The sequence below is a fragment of the Mesoplodon densirostris genome, chromosome 3 (assembly GCF_025265405.1).
Source record: "Mesoplodon densirostris isolate mMesDen1 chromosome 3, mMesDen1 primary haplotype, whole genome shotgun sequence".
Lineage (NCBI taxonomy): Eukaryota > Metazoa > Chordata > Mammalia > Artiodactyla > Ziphiidae > Mesoplodon > Mesoplodon densirostris.
Genome location: NC_082663.1, coordinates 64,043,458 through 64,062,291, shown reverse-complemented (window position 1 = coordinate 64,062,291; position 18,834 = coordinate 64,043,458). Strand labels below are relative to the sequence as shown.

Sequence of the window (18,834 nt, the reverse complement as noted above, 5' to 3'; positions counted from 1 at the left end):
TACACATGACTAATCCATCTTATAACTGAGTATATCTGTCTGACCGGAAAGCTTTATTATCTATCTCAGAGGTGGCTTTCAGCTCAGAAGGAAAAGAGAAAGATGCGTTTGTTTGTGCTTCTGTCTCAACTCCCTCGTGTCTGCCCAGAGGTTAACAAATTCTATGCCCTTTTCTCATCCATCAAGATGATGGATGGAATATTTGGTACTTTTGAATCACAGTCCGAAACCTTCTGCTCTCTTGACTTCTGTGATGTCCTTTTGAACCGGTTTTCTTCCTCATGTTATTTTCTTCTCCTGTGCCTCCTTTGCTGACAGTTTTCCTTTGGCACTAGTCTCTGTCTCTGAGCTTCTGCTTTCCTCTTGCTTCACTCTCCAGACAGCTAATCCACTTCCAGGGTTCCATGATCACTGTATTGTGGATGGTGCTTGAATCAGTGTGTGCCTTCAGTCTCTCCTATAGAGTCCAGTGTTTTAGCTCCATGGGTAGTGGATATCTCTCTCTTAAGTTCATATGAATTCTTCACAGTCAGCATGCCTAACTCCGGGGTCATATAATCACCACTATTTACTGCCCTAACATCTCTATTCTGCCAATATCAACAATATTCTCTCAATCACCAAACTTGAAACCTTGGAATTTTATCTTTTATAACCTTTACTCACCAGAAATCTTAGGTTTTACCTTCAAAACTTCCCTTAGATGTGTCTTGGCTCATCACTTCATGTCATAGAATTTAAGAACACAATGCTCTCTTATCACATAGTTGTTAATAAATATTTTCTAAATCTGGATCTAGTCCAACTATGTCAGTAAAATTCTGAAAGTCATTAACATTCTAAGAAATCTCTGCTTCCTGTCCTTTGTCTCAACAGTGTATCTAATACACTGTCAATTTAATAGTGAAAACACAAATTTAATAATTCTAAACACAAATTCTCTTATGTATATAGATACAAAAAAATCCTCAACAAAATACTAGAAAATGGAATTTATATAAAGAGGATTATACACTATGACCAAGTGAGTTTATCCCAGGAATGTAAGGTTAGTTTAACACCTAAAATCAATTAATGTAATGCACCATATCAGTAGAATAAAGGACAAAAAATATTTAGTAATCACAATAGATGCAGAAAAAGCTTTTGACAAAATGTCATACTTCTTCTGGATAAAAACACTCAAACTAAGAATAAAAGGGGACTTACTCAGTTTGATAAAGGGCATCTACAAAAAACCTACAGCTAGCATCATACTGAATGGGGAAAGACTGAATGCTTTACCCTAAGATCAGGAATAAGACAAGGATGTCTGTTTTCATTATTTGTTTCAGCATTATATTGGGGATTCTAACAGGGCAATTAGGTAAGAAAAAGAAATAAAAGATATCCAAATTGACATGGAAGAGGTAATACTACCCATATTTGTAGATGACATGAGCTTGTATATAAAAAAATCCCAAGGAGTCAACTAAAAAACTATTAGAACTAATAAACAAGTTCCACAAGGTTGCACAGTACAGGATCAATGTACAACAATCAGCTGTATTTCTGTGCAATGAACTTGAAACATGAAATTAAGAAAATAGTCCCATTTGCAATAGCATTGAAAAGAGTAAAATACTTAGGAATAAATTTAAGAAAAGAAGTACAAAAGCTGTATTCTGAAAACTATAAAACACTGTTCAGGGCTTCCCTGGTGGCGCAGTGGTTGAGAGTCCGCCTGCCGATGCAGGGGACACAGGTTCGTGCCCCGGTCCGGGAAGATCCCACATGCCGCGGAGCGCCTGGGCCCGTGAGCCATGGCTGCTGAGCCTGCGCGTCCGGAGCCTGTGCTCCGCAACGGGAGAGGCCACAACAGTGAGAGGCCCGTGTACCGCAAAAAAAAAAAAAAAAAAAAACCCACTGTTCAAAGAACTTAAAGAAGGCCTAAATAAATGGAAAGATATCCCATGTTCATGGACCAGAAGACTTAATACCATTAAGATGGCAATACTCTCCAAATTGATCTATGGGTTTAATACACTTCCTAACAATATCCCAGCTGGCTCTTTGCAGATATTGATAAACTGATCCTCAAATTCATAAGAAAATTCAAGGGACTCAGAATAACCAAAGTAATCTTGGAGAAAACAAACAAACAAACAAAACATTGAAGGACTCATACTTTCTGATTTCAAAACTTACTACACAAATTACAGTAATCGAGGTACTGGCTTAAGAATGTAGACATATATATCAGTGGAACAGAATTGAGAGTCCAGAAATAAACTCTTACATTTATGGTCAACTGATTTTCAACAAGAATGTCAAGAGAATTAAATAGGCTAAGAATAGTCTCTTCAACAAATGGTGCTGGGACAACTGGATATCCACATGCAAAAGAATGAAGTTGAACCCCTACCTCTCACCACATATTAATATAATTCAAAATGAATCAAAGATATAAACGTAAGTGCTAAAACTACAGACTCTTTTTTTTTTTTTTGCTGTACGCAGGCCTCTCACTGTTGTGGCCTCTCCCGTTGCGGAGCACAGGCTCCGGATGCGCAAGCCCAGCGGCCATGGCTCACGGGCCCAGCCGCTCCGCGGCACGTGGGATCTTCCCGGACCGGGGCACGAACCCGTGTCCCCTGCATCGGCAGGCGGACTCCCAACCACTGCACCACCAGGGAAGCCCTAAAACTACAGACTCTTAAAAGAGATCATAGATGTAAATCTTCATGACCTTGGGTGAAGCAATGGTTTCTCAGATATGACACCAAAGCATAAGCAGGGCAATAGAAATTAGATAAACTGGAATTCATTAAAATTTAAAACTTTCGTGTTTCAAAGGACATTGTCAAGAAAGTGAAAAGACAATCCACAAAATGGGAGAAGATATTTGCATCTGATAAGGGACTTATATCTGAAATATATAAAGAACTCTTACAACTAAATAATAAAAAGACAAATAACCTAAATTAAAATGGGCAAAGGATCTGAATATACATTTCCCCAAAGAGGATATACAGATGGCCAATAAACACATGAAAAGATGCTCAGCTTCATTAGTCATCAGGGAGATGCAAATCCAAACCATAATGAGATATCATTTCACACCCAATAAGCTATAATCAAAAGACAGGCAATAATAAGTGTTGACAAGTATATGGACAGATTGGAACCCTCATACTCTGCTGGTGAGATATAACATGGTTCAGTCACTTTGGAACAGTCTGCAGTTCCTCTAAAGATTAAACATAGAGTTACCATATGACCCAGCAGCTCCACTCCTTGGTCTATATCCAAGAGAAATGAAAACATGGATCCATACAAAAACACGTACATCAGTGTTCATAGCATTATTCATAATAACCAAGAAGTGAAAACATACCAAATGCCCATCAACCACTGACTAGATAAATAAAATGCAGCATATTTATACAATGAAATATTAGCCATTAAAAGGAGTGAAGTACTGTGACATGTTACAACATGGATGAAACTTGAAAACATGCTGAGTGAAAGAAGCTACATATTATATGATTTCATATATAAGAAAGGTCCAGAATAGGTAAGTCCCAAGAAACAGAAAGTAGATTAGCAGTTGCCTAGGGCTGGAGGGTGTGGAATGAAATGGGGAATAACTGTTAATGGTATAGAGTTTCTTTTAAGAAAATGTTCTAAAGTTTATTGTGGTGATGATTGCACAACTCTATGAATATGCTAAAAACCATTTAATTTTATACTCTAAAGCAGTGAATTGAATCATATGTGAATTGTATCTTTATAAGTCTGTTAGAAAAAATAGTTCAATCTTTAAAAAACATATTTAAATTCCTCTTGTGTCTTCCTACTGATGAAGTGGAAAAGCAGCAATTTCTCAACCTCGTATTTAGTGCCTTGACATTGTTTCACCCCATCTTCCAACTGTCTCACCCAAACTTCCAACAGCAGTTACATCACTGTGCTTCAAATGCATTAATCATTGGGACTGCTTTTCTCATTCTTCAATCTAAACTTCCCTTTTCTATCTCCAGTTTATCCAATTTTTAGTCGTTTGTTGATTCAGTAAAGCATTGTTGAGCACTTATCATTGATGTACCAAGGCACTGGGCTAAGCTTTGGGGTTATAGAGATGAATCCGAATTAGGCCATACCCTATATTGTTTTACACTAGAAATGGGGAGGAGTGGTAGATAACCAAGGGATGCATCTTTCAAGTCTTTACCTAAAGTCTCACTTCCTTCCTCAGTCTTTACTCTGCTTCAGCCTTCATCAGCTTCTTCCTACCATGACCTTTTTATAATATTTACTGTTTGATTTTAATCATATTCTGTATCATGTTGTTATTTAACCATTTCATATATAATCTCCTTTCTTCCTAATTAATTTGTAAGATTACAAATAATAGAGCCCCTGTGTGTTAGTTTTCTATTGCTGCTGTAACAAATTACCACTAACTTAGGTGGCTTAAAATGACACAGATGTATTATCTTTCAGTTCTGTAGGTCAAAAGTCCAACACAGGTCTCACAAGGCTAAGATCAATGTATCAGCAAGGCTGTGTTCCTTGCTGGAGGCTCTAGTATAAAATCCATTTCCTTGCTTTTTCCAACTTCTGGTGGCTGTCCACATTCCTTAGCTTATAGCCCCCTTTTCCATCTTCAAAAGCAGCAATGTTGCCTTTGAGCAATCTCTCTCACTCTTTTTCTGGCCAAAATTCCCTCTGACTATAGTCAGAAAATAGTCCCTGCTTTTATGGACTCATGTGATTAGAATGGGCCCATCCAGATAATCTGGGATGATTTCCATATCTCAAGGTTCTTACACTTAATCCTATCTGCAAAGTTTCTTTTGCCAAGTATGGTGACATATTCACAGGTTCTGGGGACATTTGGCCATGGGCATCTTTAGTGGTCATTATTCTGCCTACCATACCCTTTTTTATACTTCTTTGTATTGCATATGAGCCTAACACTGAGAAGATAGATGGAAATAGATATAGTATTCAAAGACTAACAACAACAATGACAGCTAATACTGCAGTATCATACATCAAAGTAGACTTAAAGAGAGAAAACATTATTAGAGATAAAGAGAAATTTTTCAAAATTATAAAAAGAACAATCAGCGACTTCCCTTTATTAGAGATAAAGGGGAATTTTTCAAAATTTAAAAAGAACAATCAGGGACTTCCCTGGTGGTCCAGCAGTTAAGACTCCATGCTCCCAATGCAGGGGGCCCGGGTTCAATCCCTGGTCAAGAAACTAGATCCCGCATGCCACAGCTAAGAGCCTGCATGCTGCAACTAAAAGATCCTGCATGGCACAACTAAAGATCCCGCACAACTAAAGATCCCGCCAAATAAATAATAAATAAATATTTTTTTAAAGGCGGGGAGTGGGCTTCCCAGGTGGCACAGTTGTTGAGAGTCCGCCTGCCGATGCAGGGGACACGGGTTCGTGCCCCAGTCCGGGAAGATCCCACATGCCGTGGAGAGGCTGGGCCCGTGAGCCATGGCCACTGAGCCTGCGCGTCCTGAGCCCGTGCTCCGCAACGGGAGAGGCCACAACAGTGAGAGGCCCGCATACCGCAAAAAAAAAAAAAGGGGGGGGGAGTGATCAACCAGAATTCTGCTTCTAAATTTGTAAACACTTAATAATATAGTCTCAAAATGTGTGAAGCAAAAAATGACAGAACTAAAAGGAGAAATGAACAAATTCTAAATTATTGTGAAAGATTTTCAACATAACTGTCAGTAACTGATAGAACAAGCAAAGAAACCAAAAACTCAGTACAGATATAAAAAATTTGAACAGCATAGTTAATAAACTATGATATTGCACCCAACAACTTGAGAATACATGTTTTTTCAATTAAGAATGGAATAGTACACAGTTGACCATGTGCTGGGCCATGAAGCAAATATCAACACTTTTCAAAGGATTTAAATCATATACTGTACATCTAAAATGATTCTAAAATTAAAGTTTATTTTTAAAACTCAAGAAAAGTATTTTCTAACCATAATGGAATTAAACTGGAAATTAATAACAAAAGGATAACTAGGAAATTCTTAAATGTTTGAGCATTAGGCAATACTTTCAAATAAACCATGAGTCAAAAAGAAAATCACAATGGAAATTAGAGAATACGTCAATCTGAATAATGAAGATGCATATTTAAAACTTGCATGATAAAAAAAATTGGTGCTTCGATAAAAATTTATAGTATTAAATGTATATATCAGAAATGAAAAACATGCTGAAAATCAATTATTCAAGAAGTTATAAAAGAAACAGCAAATTAAGCCCAGAGAAAATAGAGGGAAGAAAAGGATAATGATAAGAGATGAGATTAATGAAATAGAAAAACATACTACAGTGAGGATCTAAAGCTCAAAAATAGGTTGTTTGAAAAAACTAATAAAATCAATTAACCTTTAGCAAAATTTATCATGGGAAAAAAGTGAAAAGGAGAAATTGCTAATATCAGGAATGAAAAGATGGTATTACTACAGATGCTACAGGCATTAGAAAGAGAATTTAAAAACCAAAAGTTTAAATGAACTAGACAATTTCCCAATAAAATACAATTTATCAAAACTGACAAAAGGAGAAATAGAAGATCTGAATGGCCCTATATCTGTTAAAAAATCAATAATTTAAAACCTTCCCCAAAAGAAAACTCTAGGCCCAGATAACTTCACAAATGAACTCTTCAAAATATTTAGGGAGTAACATTCATTTTACACAAACTCTTCAGGGAACAGTTCCTAATTCCTTTTATAAAACCTATATAACCTTGATTCAATAACATGATAGGAACATTACAAGAAAAATTTTAGAGCAATTTCTGTGTTGAGCATAGGTGCAGAAATCTTAAACAAAATGTGAATATTTGCTGGCAAATATAATCAGTCATAAACAAAATGTGAATCCAGCAATATATAAAAAGGATAAACATCATGACTAAAAGCAGTTTATCCCATAAATGCGAGGTTTGTTTAGCATTTAAAAATCAATAAATGTAATTCATTACATTAAAGGATAGAAAAGAATAATTATATAATATTCTCATTTTATGCAGAAAAAGCATATGATAAAATTTAACAATCACTTATGATAAAATACAAATTCTTAGTAAATTGGGAATAGAAAGGATCTTCTTTAATCTGATAAAGTGTATCTACAAAAATTTTATATTGACATCATACTTAACAGTGAACTATTAAAAGCTTTTCCTCTGAAATCAGGAATGAGACAGAAATTTGCACTATCACTACTTTTATTCAAAATTATACTGGATTTTACCACCTATTTTACTTTGCCATAGATCCTTTTTTTTTTTTTTTAACTGAAGTGTGGTTGATTTGCAATGTTGTGTTGGTTTCTGGTGTGCGGTAAAGTGATTCAGATATAAAAAAAAATTATACTGGAGATTTTGTTCAGTGTCATAAGGTAAGAAAAGGAAATTAAAAGATGTAAAGATAATACAGGGAGAAACAAATGTTGTTATTTGCGGATGACGCGATATCATGTGTAGAAAATCCCAAGAATCTATAAACAAAGGATTAGAATTAACAAATGAATTTGGCAAAGTCACTGGATACAAGGTCAGTATGTGGAAAAGTCAATTGTATTTTTACATACTAGCAACAAACATTCAGAATGTGAAATATATCTTAGAGTTTATATTAGTATCAAAAAACATCAACCATCTGGGAGTTAACAAAGGATGTGTAAGACCTCTACACAGAAAATCATAAAATGTTATTAAGAGAAAAATTTTAAAACCTAAATAAATGTCAGGATCCACCATACTCGTGAACTGTAAGTCTCAATGTTTTAAGGCATCAATACCCCCAAACTGAACCCTGAAGTCAGTATCATTATAATCAATATGCCAGCAGCTTGTCTGGGAAATTGACAAGCTGATCCTAAAATGTATATTGAAAGTACAAAAGGCCAACAATGATGAGGTGTCTCTTGAAGACCAATGTTCACTGTAGGATGGCTTATGCAGTTGACCCTTGAACAATGTGGGGGTTGGGGTGGCAGCCCTCTGTGCAGTTGTGCAGTTGGAAATACGTGTATAACTTATAGTCAATGCTCTGTACCCATAGTTTATCCATATCCACAGTTCCACATCCACGGTTTCAAGCAGCCTCAGATCCTGTAGCATTGTAGTATTTACTCTTGAAAACAATCCGTGTACAAGTGGACCCATGCATTTCAAACTCATGTTGTTCAAAAATTTTACAATTTGTATGGAAACACAAAAGACCCCAAATAGCCAAAGCAATCTTGAGAGAGAAAAACGGAGCTGGAGGAATCAGGCTCCCTGACTTCAGACTATACTACAAAGCTACAGTAATCAAGACAGTATGGTACTGGCACAAAAACAGAAATATAGATCAATGGAACAGGATAGAAAGCCCAGAGATAAACCCACACACATATGGTCACCTTATCTTTGATAAAGGAGGCAAGAATCTACAATGGAGAAAAGACAGCCTCTTCAATTAGTGGTGCTGAGAAAACTGGACAGCTACATGTAAAAGAATGAAATTAGAACATTCCCTAATACCATACACAAAAATAAACTCAAAATGGATTAAAGACCTAAATGTAAGGCGAGACACTATCAAACTCTTAGAGGAAAACATAGGCAGAACACTCTATGACATAAATCACAAGATCCTTTTTGACCCACCTCCTAGAGAAATGGAAATAAAACAAAAATAAACGAATGGGACCTAATGAAAGTTAAAAGCTTTTGCCCAGCAAAGGAAACCATAAACAAGATGAAAAGATAACCCTCAGAATGGGAGAAAATATTTGCAAATGAAGCAACTGACAAAAGATTTATCTCCAAAATATACAAGCAGCCCATGCAGGTCAATATCAAAAAAACAAACAACCCAATCCAAAAATGGGCAGAAGACCTAAATAGACATTTCTCCACAGAAGATATACAGATTGCCAACAAACACATGAAAGGATGCTCAACATCACTAATCATTAGAGAAATGCAAGTCAAAACCACAATGAGGTATCAGTTCACACCAGTCAGAATGGCCATCATCAAAACATCTACAAACAATAAATGCTGAAGAGGGTGTGGAGAAAAGGGAGCCCTCTTGCACTGTTGGTGGGAATGTAAATGGATACAGCCACTATGGAGAACAGTATGGAGGTTCCTTAAAAAACTAAAAATAGAACTACCATATGACCCAGCAATCCCACTACTGGGCATATACCCTGAGAAAACCATAATTCAAGAAAGAGTCATGTACCACAATGTTCATTGCAGCTGTATTTACAATAGCCAGGACATGGAAGCAACCTAAGTGTCCATTGACAGATGAATGGATAAAGAAGATGTGGTACATATATACAATGGAATATTACTCAGCCATAAAAAGAAACGAAATTGAGTTATTTGTAGTGAGGTGGATGGACCTAGAGTCTGTCATAAGAGTGAAGTAAGTCAGAAAGAGAATAGCAAATACCATATGCTAACACATATATCTGGAATCTAAAAAAAAAAAAAATGGTTCTGAAGAACCCAGGGGCAGGAATAAAGACGCAGGCATAGAGAATGGACTTGACGACACGGGGAAGGTTAAGGGTAAGCTGGGATGAAGTGAGAGAGTGGCATGGACATATATACACTACCAAATGTAAAATAGATAGCTAGTGGGAAGCAGCCGCATAGCACAGGGAGATCAGCTCTGTGCTTTTTGACCACTTAGAGGGGTGGGGTAGGGAGTGTGGGAGGGAGATGCAAGAGGGAGGAGATATTGAGATATATGTATACATATAGCTGATTCACTTTGTTATACAACAGAAACTAACACAACATTGTAAAGCAATTATACTCCAATAAAGATGTTAAAAATAAATAAATAAATAAAAATAAAATAGGATCATTTGAAGAAAAATAACCCATGTTGTTCAAGGGTCAACTGTAATAGCAAAAATAAATAAATAAGTAAAGTAACCTAAATTCCCATTAAAAGGGGAATGCATAAATAAAATGTGGTATTTTTATGTAGTGAAATACTAAATAATTAAAAAGAATATATATATACATACATAATCACTGAGCTTTAATAACACAGCAGTGGATGAAAAAGCAAGCTGCAAAATATGTATAGCATAACACATACATGTACATTTCTAAAGTATAAAACTACCGTGTATTATTCCTGGACACATGTGTTACTGTATTTTTAAATGGCTGAAGGATGCACTGAAGTCGTGACAGCAGCAGCCTCTGGGGCAGTGGGTGAAGGGACTGGGATCGAGGATGGAGAAAAAGGAGTCTGTCACTTCATCTTAATTGTCCTACTTCCCTTATTTAAAAAAAAAAGGCAAATATGACAAAATGTTAACATCTGTTCATTCTGGGTGACAGCTCACAGGGTGTTAGTTACATTATTCTTTGTGCTTTGCTCTTTGTTTAATTTCTCAAAATGAAAAAAACTTAAGTTGAGATAACAGCATCTTTCATCATTTAGTCTTAGACTTATTTATTGTTTAGGTATTTTATGTTCCTGTTTGTTTTAAAAATAAATGTATATAAATATAAGTATAGCTGAGACAGCTAAATTTCCTTCCTTTGTTTATGTTCACAAAGCGGACTTGTTTTATTTAACATTCTTTGCTATCAAAATGTGGTCTTTATATACAAACTTGTGAGTAGTAAATCATGAGGGCTCACAGTTCTACCACAGTCTGTATATTAAGAACATACTTCCTGTGGTAGACGTCCTCATACACCTCAATCGCTAGAAGCATCCGTTTGTATTGGAGCCAAAATAGCCACAAGCAAACAGAGAAACAAGAAGTCCAAAAGATTTCCTCTTTGGTGCTGATGATTTGTTGGTACTGATTGTTAAGACTGAAGGTCTGAAACCACCAGTGTTTATTGGCTCAGTCTGCAGTATGCCTCTCCAGGGTCATTCCCACAAGATTGACAAAAGAATGAAACTCCCTGCCTTTTCCACCACTGACAGTGCTTCCCGCGTTAAGCTGCATGCAGCACAGAAGTCCCCCTCAGGTGGGGTGGAGGGCACTCTCAAAGTCCTTTATCACATGATGGTGATACTGGACAGATGGTGGTGAGGGCACTTTTACAGACACATCACACACTAGAGCTATTAGTCATTGGACAGGTAGTCTGACAGCCTTTGGAAGTATACCCAAGGTGATTGCTATGACCATATTTGAAAAGTTGACAGATAAATGTGGATTTAAAACAGACTAAATATTAAACAATTAAGCCCTAAGTTGAGGCTTTTAAACATGCACAGGTAGGAGTGAGGTGGGGACCTCCATACCTTGCCTTCAAGGATCCACCAGGGTCTTCAACTAGAGTAGAACTCAGGTCTCTCTCACCTTATTCTCTCCTCCCCACAAGCAGGTGCAGAAGGAAGTTATCCGAAAGAAGGAACTGAGCATGCTCAGTTCAGACCCTTTTGTCTGTCTAATTTTGGAGCCAGCCTGTCCCCAGGATATATGTCAGCACACAAGGGTCAATTATTAACAAGGCCTCTCTGACACAGATCTGAAGTTATGTTCTCTCCAATCAACTTTATCAGTAACAAAACCAATATTTTTAGCTCCATCTCTCTGGCCTCTACCTCTCAACTGGTTCCAAAGTCAAGAGGGGAAGAGGGAGCAGGTACTATTAATTGTTCCCCTCAAAACCTGATGATCAATTAATATAAGACCTCAAGATGATAAATTAATATAATCCATGATACCAACCAATAATTTATATACCAGAATTATCTTATCTGAATAGTTAACTGAGCGTTGCTCACTTACTTTTAGATTTCATAAATGTGGTTAAAAAAATAAATATATGTACGATTTATCATGACATGCTTGAACTCTCATAGCTTGAGACAGACTCCATTAAAATGTGCATTTTATAGGGCTTCCCTGGTGGCGCAGTGGTTGAGAGTCCGCCTGCCGATGCAGGGGACACGGGTTCGTGCCCCGGTCCGGGAGGATTTCACATGCCGCGGAGCGGCTGGGCCCGTGAGCCATGGCCTCTGAGCCTGCACGTCCAGAGCCTGTGCTCAGCAACGGGAGAGGCCACAACAGTGAGAGGCCTGCGTATCGCAAAAAAAAAAAAAAAAAAAAAAAAGTGCATTTTATAATGTATTATATTATCTGCATAGGTGTACAAGTATACACAGAGAATGGATTTAACTCAATCATTTAACAGCAAAAACAAAACCTACCAAAGAAACAACCCCACATGCTGTCACAGAACACAGTTCTGCATATGGCCAGCTGTACGTAGGCAGAACATAGTGGTTTTAAGGATGAATTAGTGTTCTAATCTCTTTGGGATTTCCTTTATATTAGTGGTGGTTTATGACTGATGTTTAATGTAACTGGAGCTTTCTGTTTATATTTAATAGAAGATTCATTTCTGTGGCAGGATCCACATCTACGCTCCAGTGTTGAATAAAAAGCTACTGGTCTGCAAGAGGGATGTAAAATGTTGATTTATAACGACACATTCCAGTAACAGTGATCTGATTCTTCCAAACCCTCTCACCAGGTCCTGGGAACAGCATGGTTCCGGCAAAGGATGATTCTTCTCTTCCAGAATATTCAGCCTTCAACACATCTGTCCATGCTGCCATTAGACACAGGAACTGGAAACTCCTCACGGGCTACCCAGGTAGAAGGCTTAACATTTCCCACTTAGAACAGCTAGGAAAACTTTACCAAAGAGCAACTGCCTTTTACAAAACATGATCTCTGGGGCTGCTGAATAAGGGGAAGGAGTGTCATCTGGTCCCAAATTTTAAAAAATTAAGAATTAACTGTAGAGATGGGGGGAGGGTGAAAGGAAGAAATGCAGCTCTAGTGCTTCATGGAAAATAAGGGTTTCAGATATTCACGGCCGTCAAGCACAGCACTTCTAGCTAGGAAAGAACATCTCTGAAAGCTACATCAACCAATGGTATAATGGGGGGAGGAGGTTGCTTCCCCTGAGCACATTCTCTAGAAGTGACATCTTTTAAATATTTTTATGGTATGTGGTATGATGGTTAAGATTGTGATGCAATTAAGCAGTGTTTCTAATGAGGACATTCTTGGCATTTACGGCAAGACAATCCTTCATCGTTTGTGACTGTTCCATACGTTCTAAGATATTTTAGTATCCCTGGCCCAGACCACTAAATGGCAGTAACACCCCCCGACAAGTCACTGTGACAACTAAAAATAACCACCACCACCACCACCCCCAGGCACACACACATGAGACATGTTTAGTTAAAGCACCAGAAGTCAGAGTTGGAGACAGATCTAGACATAGCATCAAGGGCCAGATTTTTTTATGTGTCCATACCCACAACAGAGCTCAGCCTTGTCCCCCAGACTCCTTCCTTGAAATTAGAACCTGCCTACAATACTCCTCCTCCAATAAACTGTTGTATTTCTTTGCCAGGCTGTGGTTACTGGTTTCCTCCACCATCTCAATATAATGTTTCCGTGATCCCCTCCTCGGACCCACCAACCAAGACCTTCTGGCTCTTTGACATTGATCAGGACCCACAGGAAAAGCATGACCTGTCAAGAGAATATCCTCATATCGTCAAGCAGCTCCTTTCCCGTCTTCAGTTCTACCAGAAACACTCGGTGCCCGTGTACTTCCCAGCACAAGATCCCCGCTGTGATCCCAAGGCCACTGGGGCTTGGGGCCCTTGGATGTAGGATTTCAGGCAACCTAAGGGGCAGGTAGAAAGCCTTTCTGTTGCGAGTTGGACTTCAGGCCTTTACTTTGTGACTCGTCTCATTTGTTCTCCCAACCTGGGTTCACCTGGCCCTTCTCTTGCTCCTAAACCACACTGAGGTGTCTAATTTTAACCCCTAGTACATTTGAGATGCTGATAAAATCTGAACACTTCTGCTGTTGACTGGGGCGTGTGTCTAGAGGAGAGGGTGACTGGCTTCATTCCCTCTTTCCTGAGCTGTGGGACAGTGGGGAACACGATTTGAAAGAGGACGTTATTGAGTCTTGGAACCTGGAGCAGCTGGCTCTTTTTGCCTCACAAGTCAGATGTTAGATTTCCCTCTGCCCATAGCTGGGTTTTATTGGAGTGATTCACATTTCTGGTAACAAATGAAAGGGTCAGGCAGTTGTTAATGGTTCTGTTGGCCAGGAGTTCTCCCTGTCTGTGAGAGATCGTGTTTAGGCATCCCATGTGAATACCCTGGCTTGGCTCACCCCTCGCTCATGCATCTCTTCACTCACCACGTCACTCATCCCGTCATGGAGCATAAGGCTCGTTGCATTATTAAGATCAGTGTGGCACTAGGCCTACTCCTTGGTTTTGGTTTTAAAGAAATTTGGTTTTTCCCCAGTTTTTTCCAGCCACTGCTCATCTTGTCTGGACTGCCTGCTACCCTGCTCCCTTTGTGGTTCTTTTTCTACCCTTTCTTCTGACTCAGGTATCCCATGCCTGGGAAGGGTGCTTCGCTTCTCCACTATGAGCACCACTGGTTTTTGGAGCACTGCTGAGGCCTGCCTTCCTTTTGCACCTGACACTAAAGCTAGAGCTCCGTCCAGAAAGGGTGGTGCATCTGGCTCTGTGGGCATGCTCATGGCAGTGCTTGGGTCTCTGTCATCTGCTTAGTGACTTTTTTTCTAGTTTATTCTCATGAGTGTAGCTATGTCTCATAATATATTCAGTTGCACCACTCTTCGGTAGCAGTGAGAAGAAACCTTGGGAAAGGATAATATTGTCCTGAGACGATGCAAGTAGGCAATTTGAAAAAGGAAATAGCCGGCATCTGGGATTCCGGGCCTTGGTAACACAGATGAAGGCACATCCACAGTTCTCTTATTCTCTCAGTTGTACTGCTTGTATTGAGGTTCTGAAGTTGGGGAAGGAGGGTGCACAGTTTGACCTGCCAGCTCTTTCTTAGCCCCACCAATGTCCTACTAACGTGGACTAGTCCAGATTAGCTTCAGGAATGTCAAACTCAGAGAAGTATGTCCAAAAACTATACTCTTTTTTACATTAGCTCCACTGTTTCATTCACTGCCTATCACCAATGCCTGGACCAATGCCTGGTACATAGAAGGCACTCAATACACTTTAAAAAAAATAAATGAATGAATGAACAAATAAGTAAATGAGAAAGTCTCACACCATGGAAGGTGCTAGTCCAGTGAGCTGAATACAGGGCTGAATATAAATATCTTCCAACCGTCGCTTTTCTGTTCTCGAGCTGCCCTCCTGGGGTAGGAGCACAGTCTGCATATTTGGGAAGTCTAGGACACACCATAGTGAAGTTGTAATGTCCTCTCAGAGGGAGAGGGGAGAAAAATATGCCTACTGAAGATCCTCTTCTGCCAATAATCCTCAGTTGTCTTCTGCAGAGGACACTAGAAACTGAAACTACCAAGCCATATGATAGAGGTCATGGTACAGCCATTCCTTCAATTCAGTAGCAATATTCTCCAGTTACGACTAACTTGTATTAAAATACAGTGATTGGAAAGAAATGGTGCTAGAACTAATGACACCTGTTACCAACCTGTACCCTACTCCTGGGCTGGCATGCATCTGGCCAAAATGCTACTAACTCTCACTCCCAAACCTGTGGCAGATATTATGAACTAACTGAGCCCAGAGGTTCCTTCTGGAGCCTTCTAACCCCAGGGCTGTAGGTACCATTAATACTATAAGATTGGAGGCCATCACTGCATGACACCTATTTGCTCCCCCTGCTGTCCCAGCAGCTGTTCCCAGTTCTAGTTTCTTGATCACTATGTGCGATGTGGATGTTCTGCACTCGATGGACCTAAAGGGAATTTTAAAGACTGATTTTTTGGTAAAACTTTTATTTGAGATTTTATGTTATCCATAATAGAATGCACTCATTGAATTTTCTTATTCTGTACAAGAATGTGAACAGATTCATATGCTGTCATTAGAAGTATTAATGATGTTTCTCTCTGATTTTGTTTACCTTTAAAGTAGTTTTGTTGATTTAATTGTTTTTCTTTTTACTACCTGATTGTGCCAGATTTGGGGGACAAAAAAATTAAATTTATCTTTTTTTTTTTTTTTTTCCGCGGTACATGGGCCTCTCACTGCTGTGGCCTCTCCCGTTGCGGAGCACAGGCTCTGGACGCACAGCCTCAGCGGCCATGGCTCACGGGCCCAGCCGCTCCACGGCATGTAGGATCCTCCTGGACCAGGGCACGAACCCGTGTCCCCTGCATCGGCAGGTGGACTTTCAACCACTGCACCACCAGGAAAGCCCTAAATTTATCTTTGAAAATGTGTCAGCTGTGAGTATGGGGTTTCCATTTGGGAGATGAAAAAGTTCTGGAACTGGATAGTGGTGGTGGTTGCACAACATCATGAATGCACTTAATGCCTCTGAATTGTATACTTTAAAATGGTTAAAATGTATAGTTTTTAACCACAATTTCAGAAATGTGTTGGCCCATTTTATGGTATGTGAATTATAACTCAAGAAAGCTATTAAATAAATAAATATAGCAAAAAATATCAGAGCTAAAAAAGATGTGTCCATCATTGCCCCAAAGACACAAACTATAAAATAGGATATTGGAGGAAGGTCAAGAGAGGGTCAGAGTAAATATAAAGTGATAATAAGGGAGTGTATTAGTTCTCTATTGCTATATAATAAATTACCCCCAAATTTAGCAGCTTAAAGCAATGAAGATTTGTTACATCACACATTACATGAGAGTCAGGACTTTAGGAGTGGTTTAGCTGGGTGGCTCTGGCTCAGGGTCTCTCATGAGGTTGTAGTCAAGCAGTTGACCAGGGCTACAGTCATCTGAAGGCTGGACTGGGGTTAGAGGACCCACTTCCAAGGTGACTCACTCACAAGGCTCTTGGCTGGAGGCCTCAGTTCCTTGCCCTGTGGGCCTCTCCATGGGCTGTGTCATATCCTCACACATGGCAGCAAACTTCCAGCAGAGCCAGAAATCCAGAGAGAGAAAGAGGGAGCTGCAGTACCTTTTATGACCTGGTCTCCAGAATCATACACTGTCCCTTCCACCTTTTTTCACTTCCTTAAAAAGGAGTCACTAAGTCCAGCCCATATACAGAGGAGGAGAATTAGACTCCACCTTTTAAAGGAAGTGTTAGACTTGTGGATCTATTTGGCACCACCACAGACAGCAGAAGAGAATGGACAAATGTAGCTTCCTGGGGTATTGATTGTACAATCAAGTCCACATGCATTTATCAAATGCTGCTATTTGAAGAGAAAGAATAGAAAAAGCATCCAGCTTTGCTCTTTACTGGTAGAATGACCATGGACAAATCATTTAACCTTCTCTGTGCCTCAGTTTTTTTACCGGATGAAGTGATAGGTTGAAGTAGATAATTCCTAACTTCTCTTATATCCCTAGGGTCCAGAACAATTCCTGGCACATAGTAGATGTTCAATAAATGTCAGTTGATTGACTATCAACTGAATGAATTCTAATACAATGGTGAGAAATAATAGTGTGCTAAAAATAGCCTGAGATTGTGCTCAGTCTTTTTTTTTTTTTTTTTTTTTTTGCGGTACGCGGGCCTCTCACTGTTGTGGCCTCTCCCGTTGCAGAGCACAGGCTCAGGATGCGCAGGCTCAGCGGCCATGGCTCACGGGCCCAGCCGCTCCGTGGCATGTGGGATCTTCCCGGACCGGGGCACGAACCTGTGTCCCCTGCATCGGCAGACGGACCCTCAACCACTGCGCCACCAGGGAAGCCCCTGTGCTCAGTCTTAAAAAAAAAAAAAAAAAAAAAAAAAAAAAAGAACTAATTCGGTGATAGAAGTCAGCTTGGTGCTTTCCTTATGGGGGAAGGATACTAACTAGGGAGGAGCATGCTGAAACCTTTTGGGGTTTAGAAAATGCTCTATATCTTGATCTAGTGGTCTTTACATGGGTGTATCCATATGTAAAAACTCACTGAGAGGTATACTTAATGCACTTTTCGGTTTATATGTTATACCTAATTAAAAAGTACTTTAAAACAAAAAACACTTGCCCTTAGAACAAAAAGAGCACTACATACTTATAAGTTACAAAAATGTACTTGGAACACACAAACATTTGTAAATAAAACATTTTAAATGCTGCAAGGAAATCTATTTGAAGAAACCTTTCTGTGAATCCTTTTGAAAACACAAATTTAGGTTTCTGTATTTACAAAACCTGAATACATCGATTTAGATTTCCTAAACTGAGATTTTGCTACCCAGGTTTTCCTGAAGGAGTCACACCCATGTATTGGTGCTGGGGCGGGGGGTGTAGAGACCAGGAAGTGACACAAACAAGACTGAGGGCATGGCCTCTGGCCCTAAAGGGCTTATGATTGGATTCTGTGGTACCAAGTTATTTCTAGCTCAGCAGTTTTTAAGAATAATCCAGCCAGTACTAAATGTATTGAAGTAGTAATTATCCTTCCCAATCACCACTTAAAATCTATTTTTTGTCCAAGTAGAGAATAGTCATCGCTTGTGTAGATTGGTTAATTTTCAGGCCATTCCAAGACCAGCCTGCTCACCCTGGCATCACCCTTACCGATCACTAGAGCAGGTAGGTTTGACTGACGTAGAGGTACCTGCCACATCCCTTTCACCTTTGCCCCATTGCCATGGGAGCCACCCACCAGATGGCACAAAGCCGAGGAGGAGAGCAGTGACTCACGCTGTCCTGGGCCTGATGTCAGGACTCTGTGACCATCAGGAAACTGGAGAGACAATTTCATTCTCAAACTAATTCACTCAAGTAACCAGTCGTTGAGCTTAAGCTATTTCATTTAATAACCGTTATCA

General features: G+C 39.3%; 1 protein-coding gene across 1 annotated transcript in view; it reads left to right on the top strand.

Moving 5' to 3' along the window:
- Window positions 1-16,559, top strand: part of ARSB (arylsulfatase B) — a 187,018-nt gene extending 170,459 nt beyond the window's left edge. Inside the window, exons 7-8 of the mRNA XM_060093083.1 lie at window positions 12,570-12,692; window positions 13,467-16,559. Of these exons, the coding sequence (XP_059949066.1) occupies window positions 12,570-12,692; window positions 13,467-13,732 (389 nt within the window). The 3' untranslated portion in view covers window positions 13,733-16,559. The remainder of the gene's footprint in view (window positions 1-12,569; window positions 12,693-13,466) is intronic.
- Window positions 16,560-18,834: the final 2,275 nt, after the last annotated feature.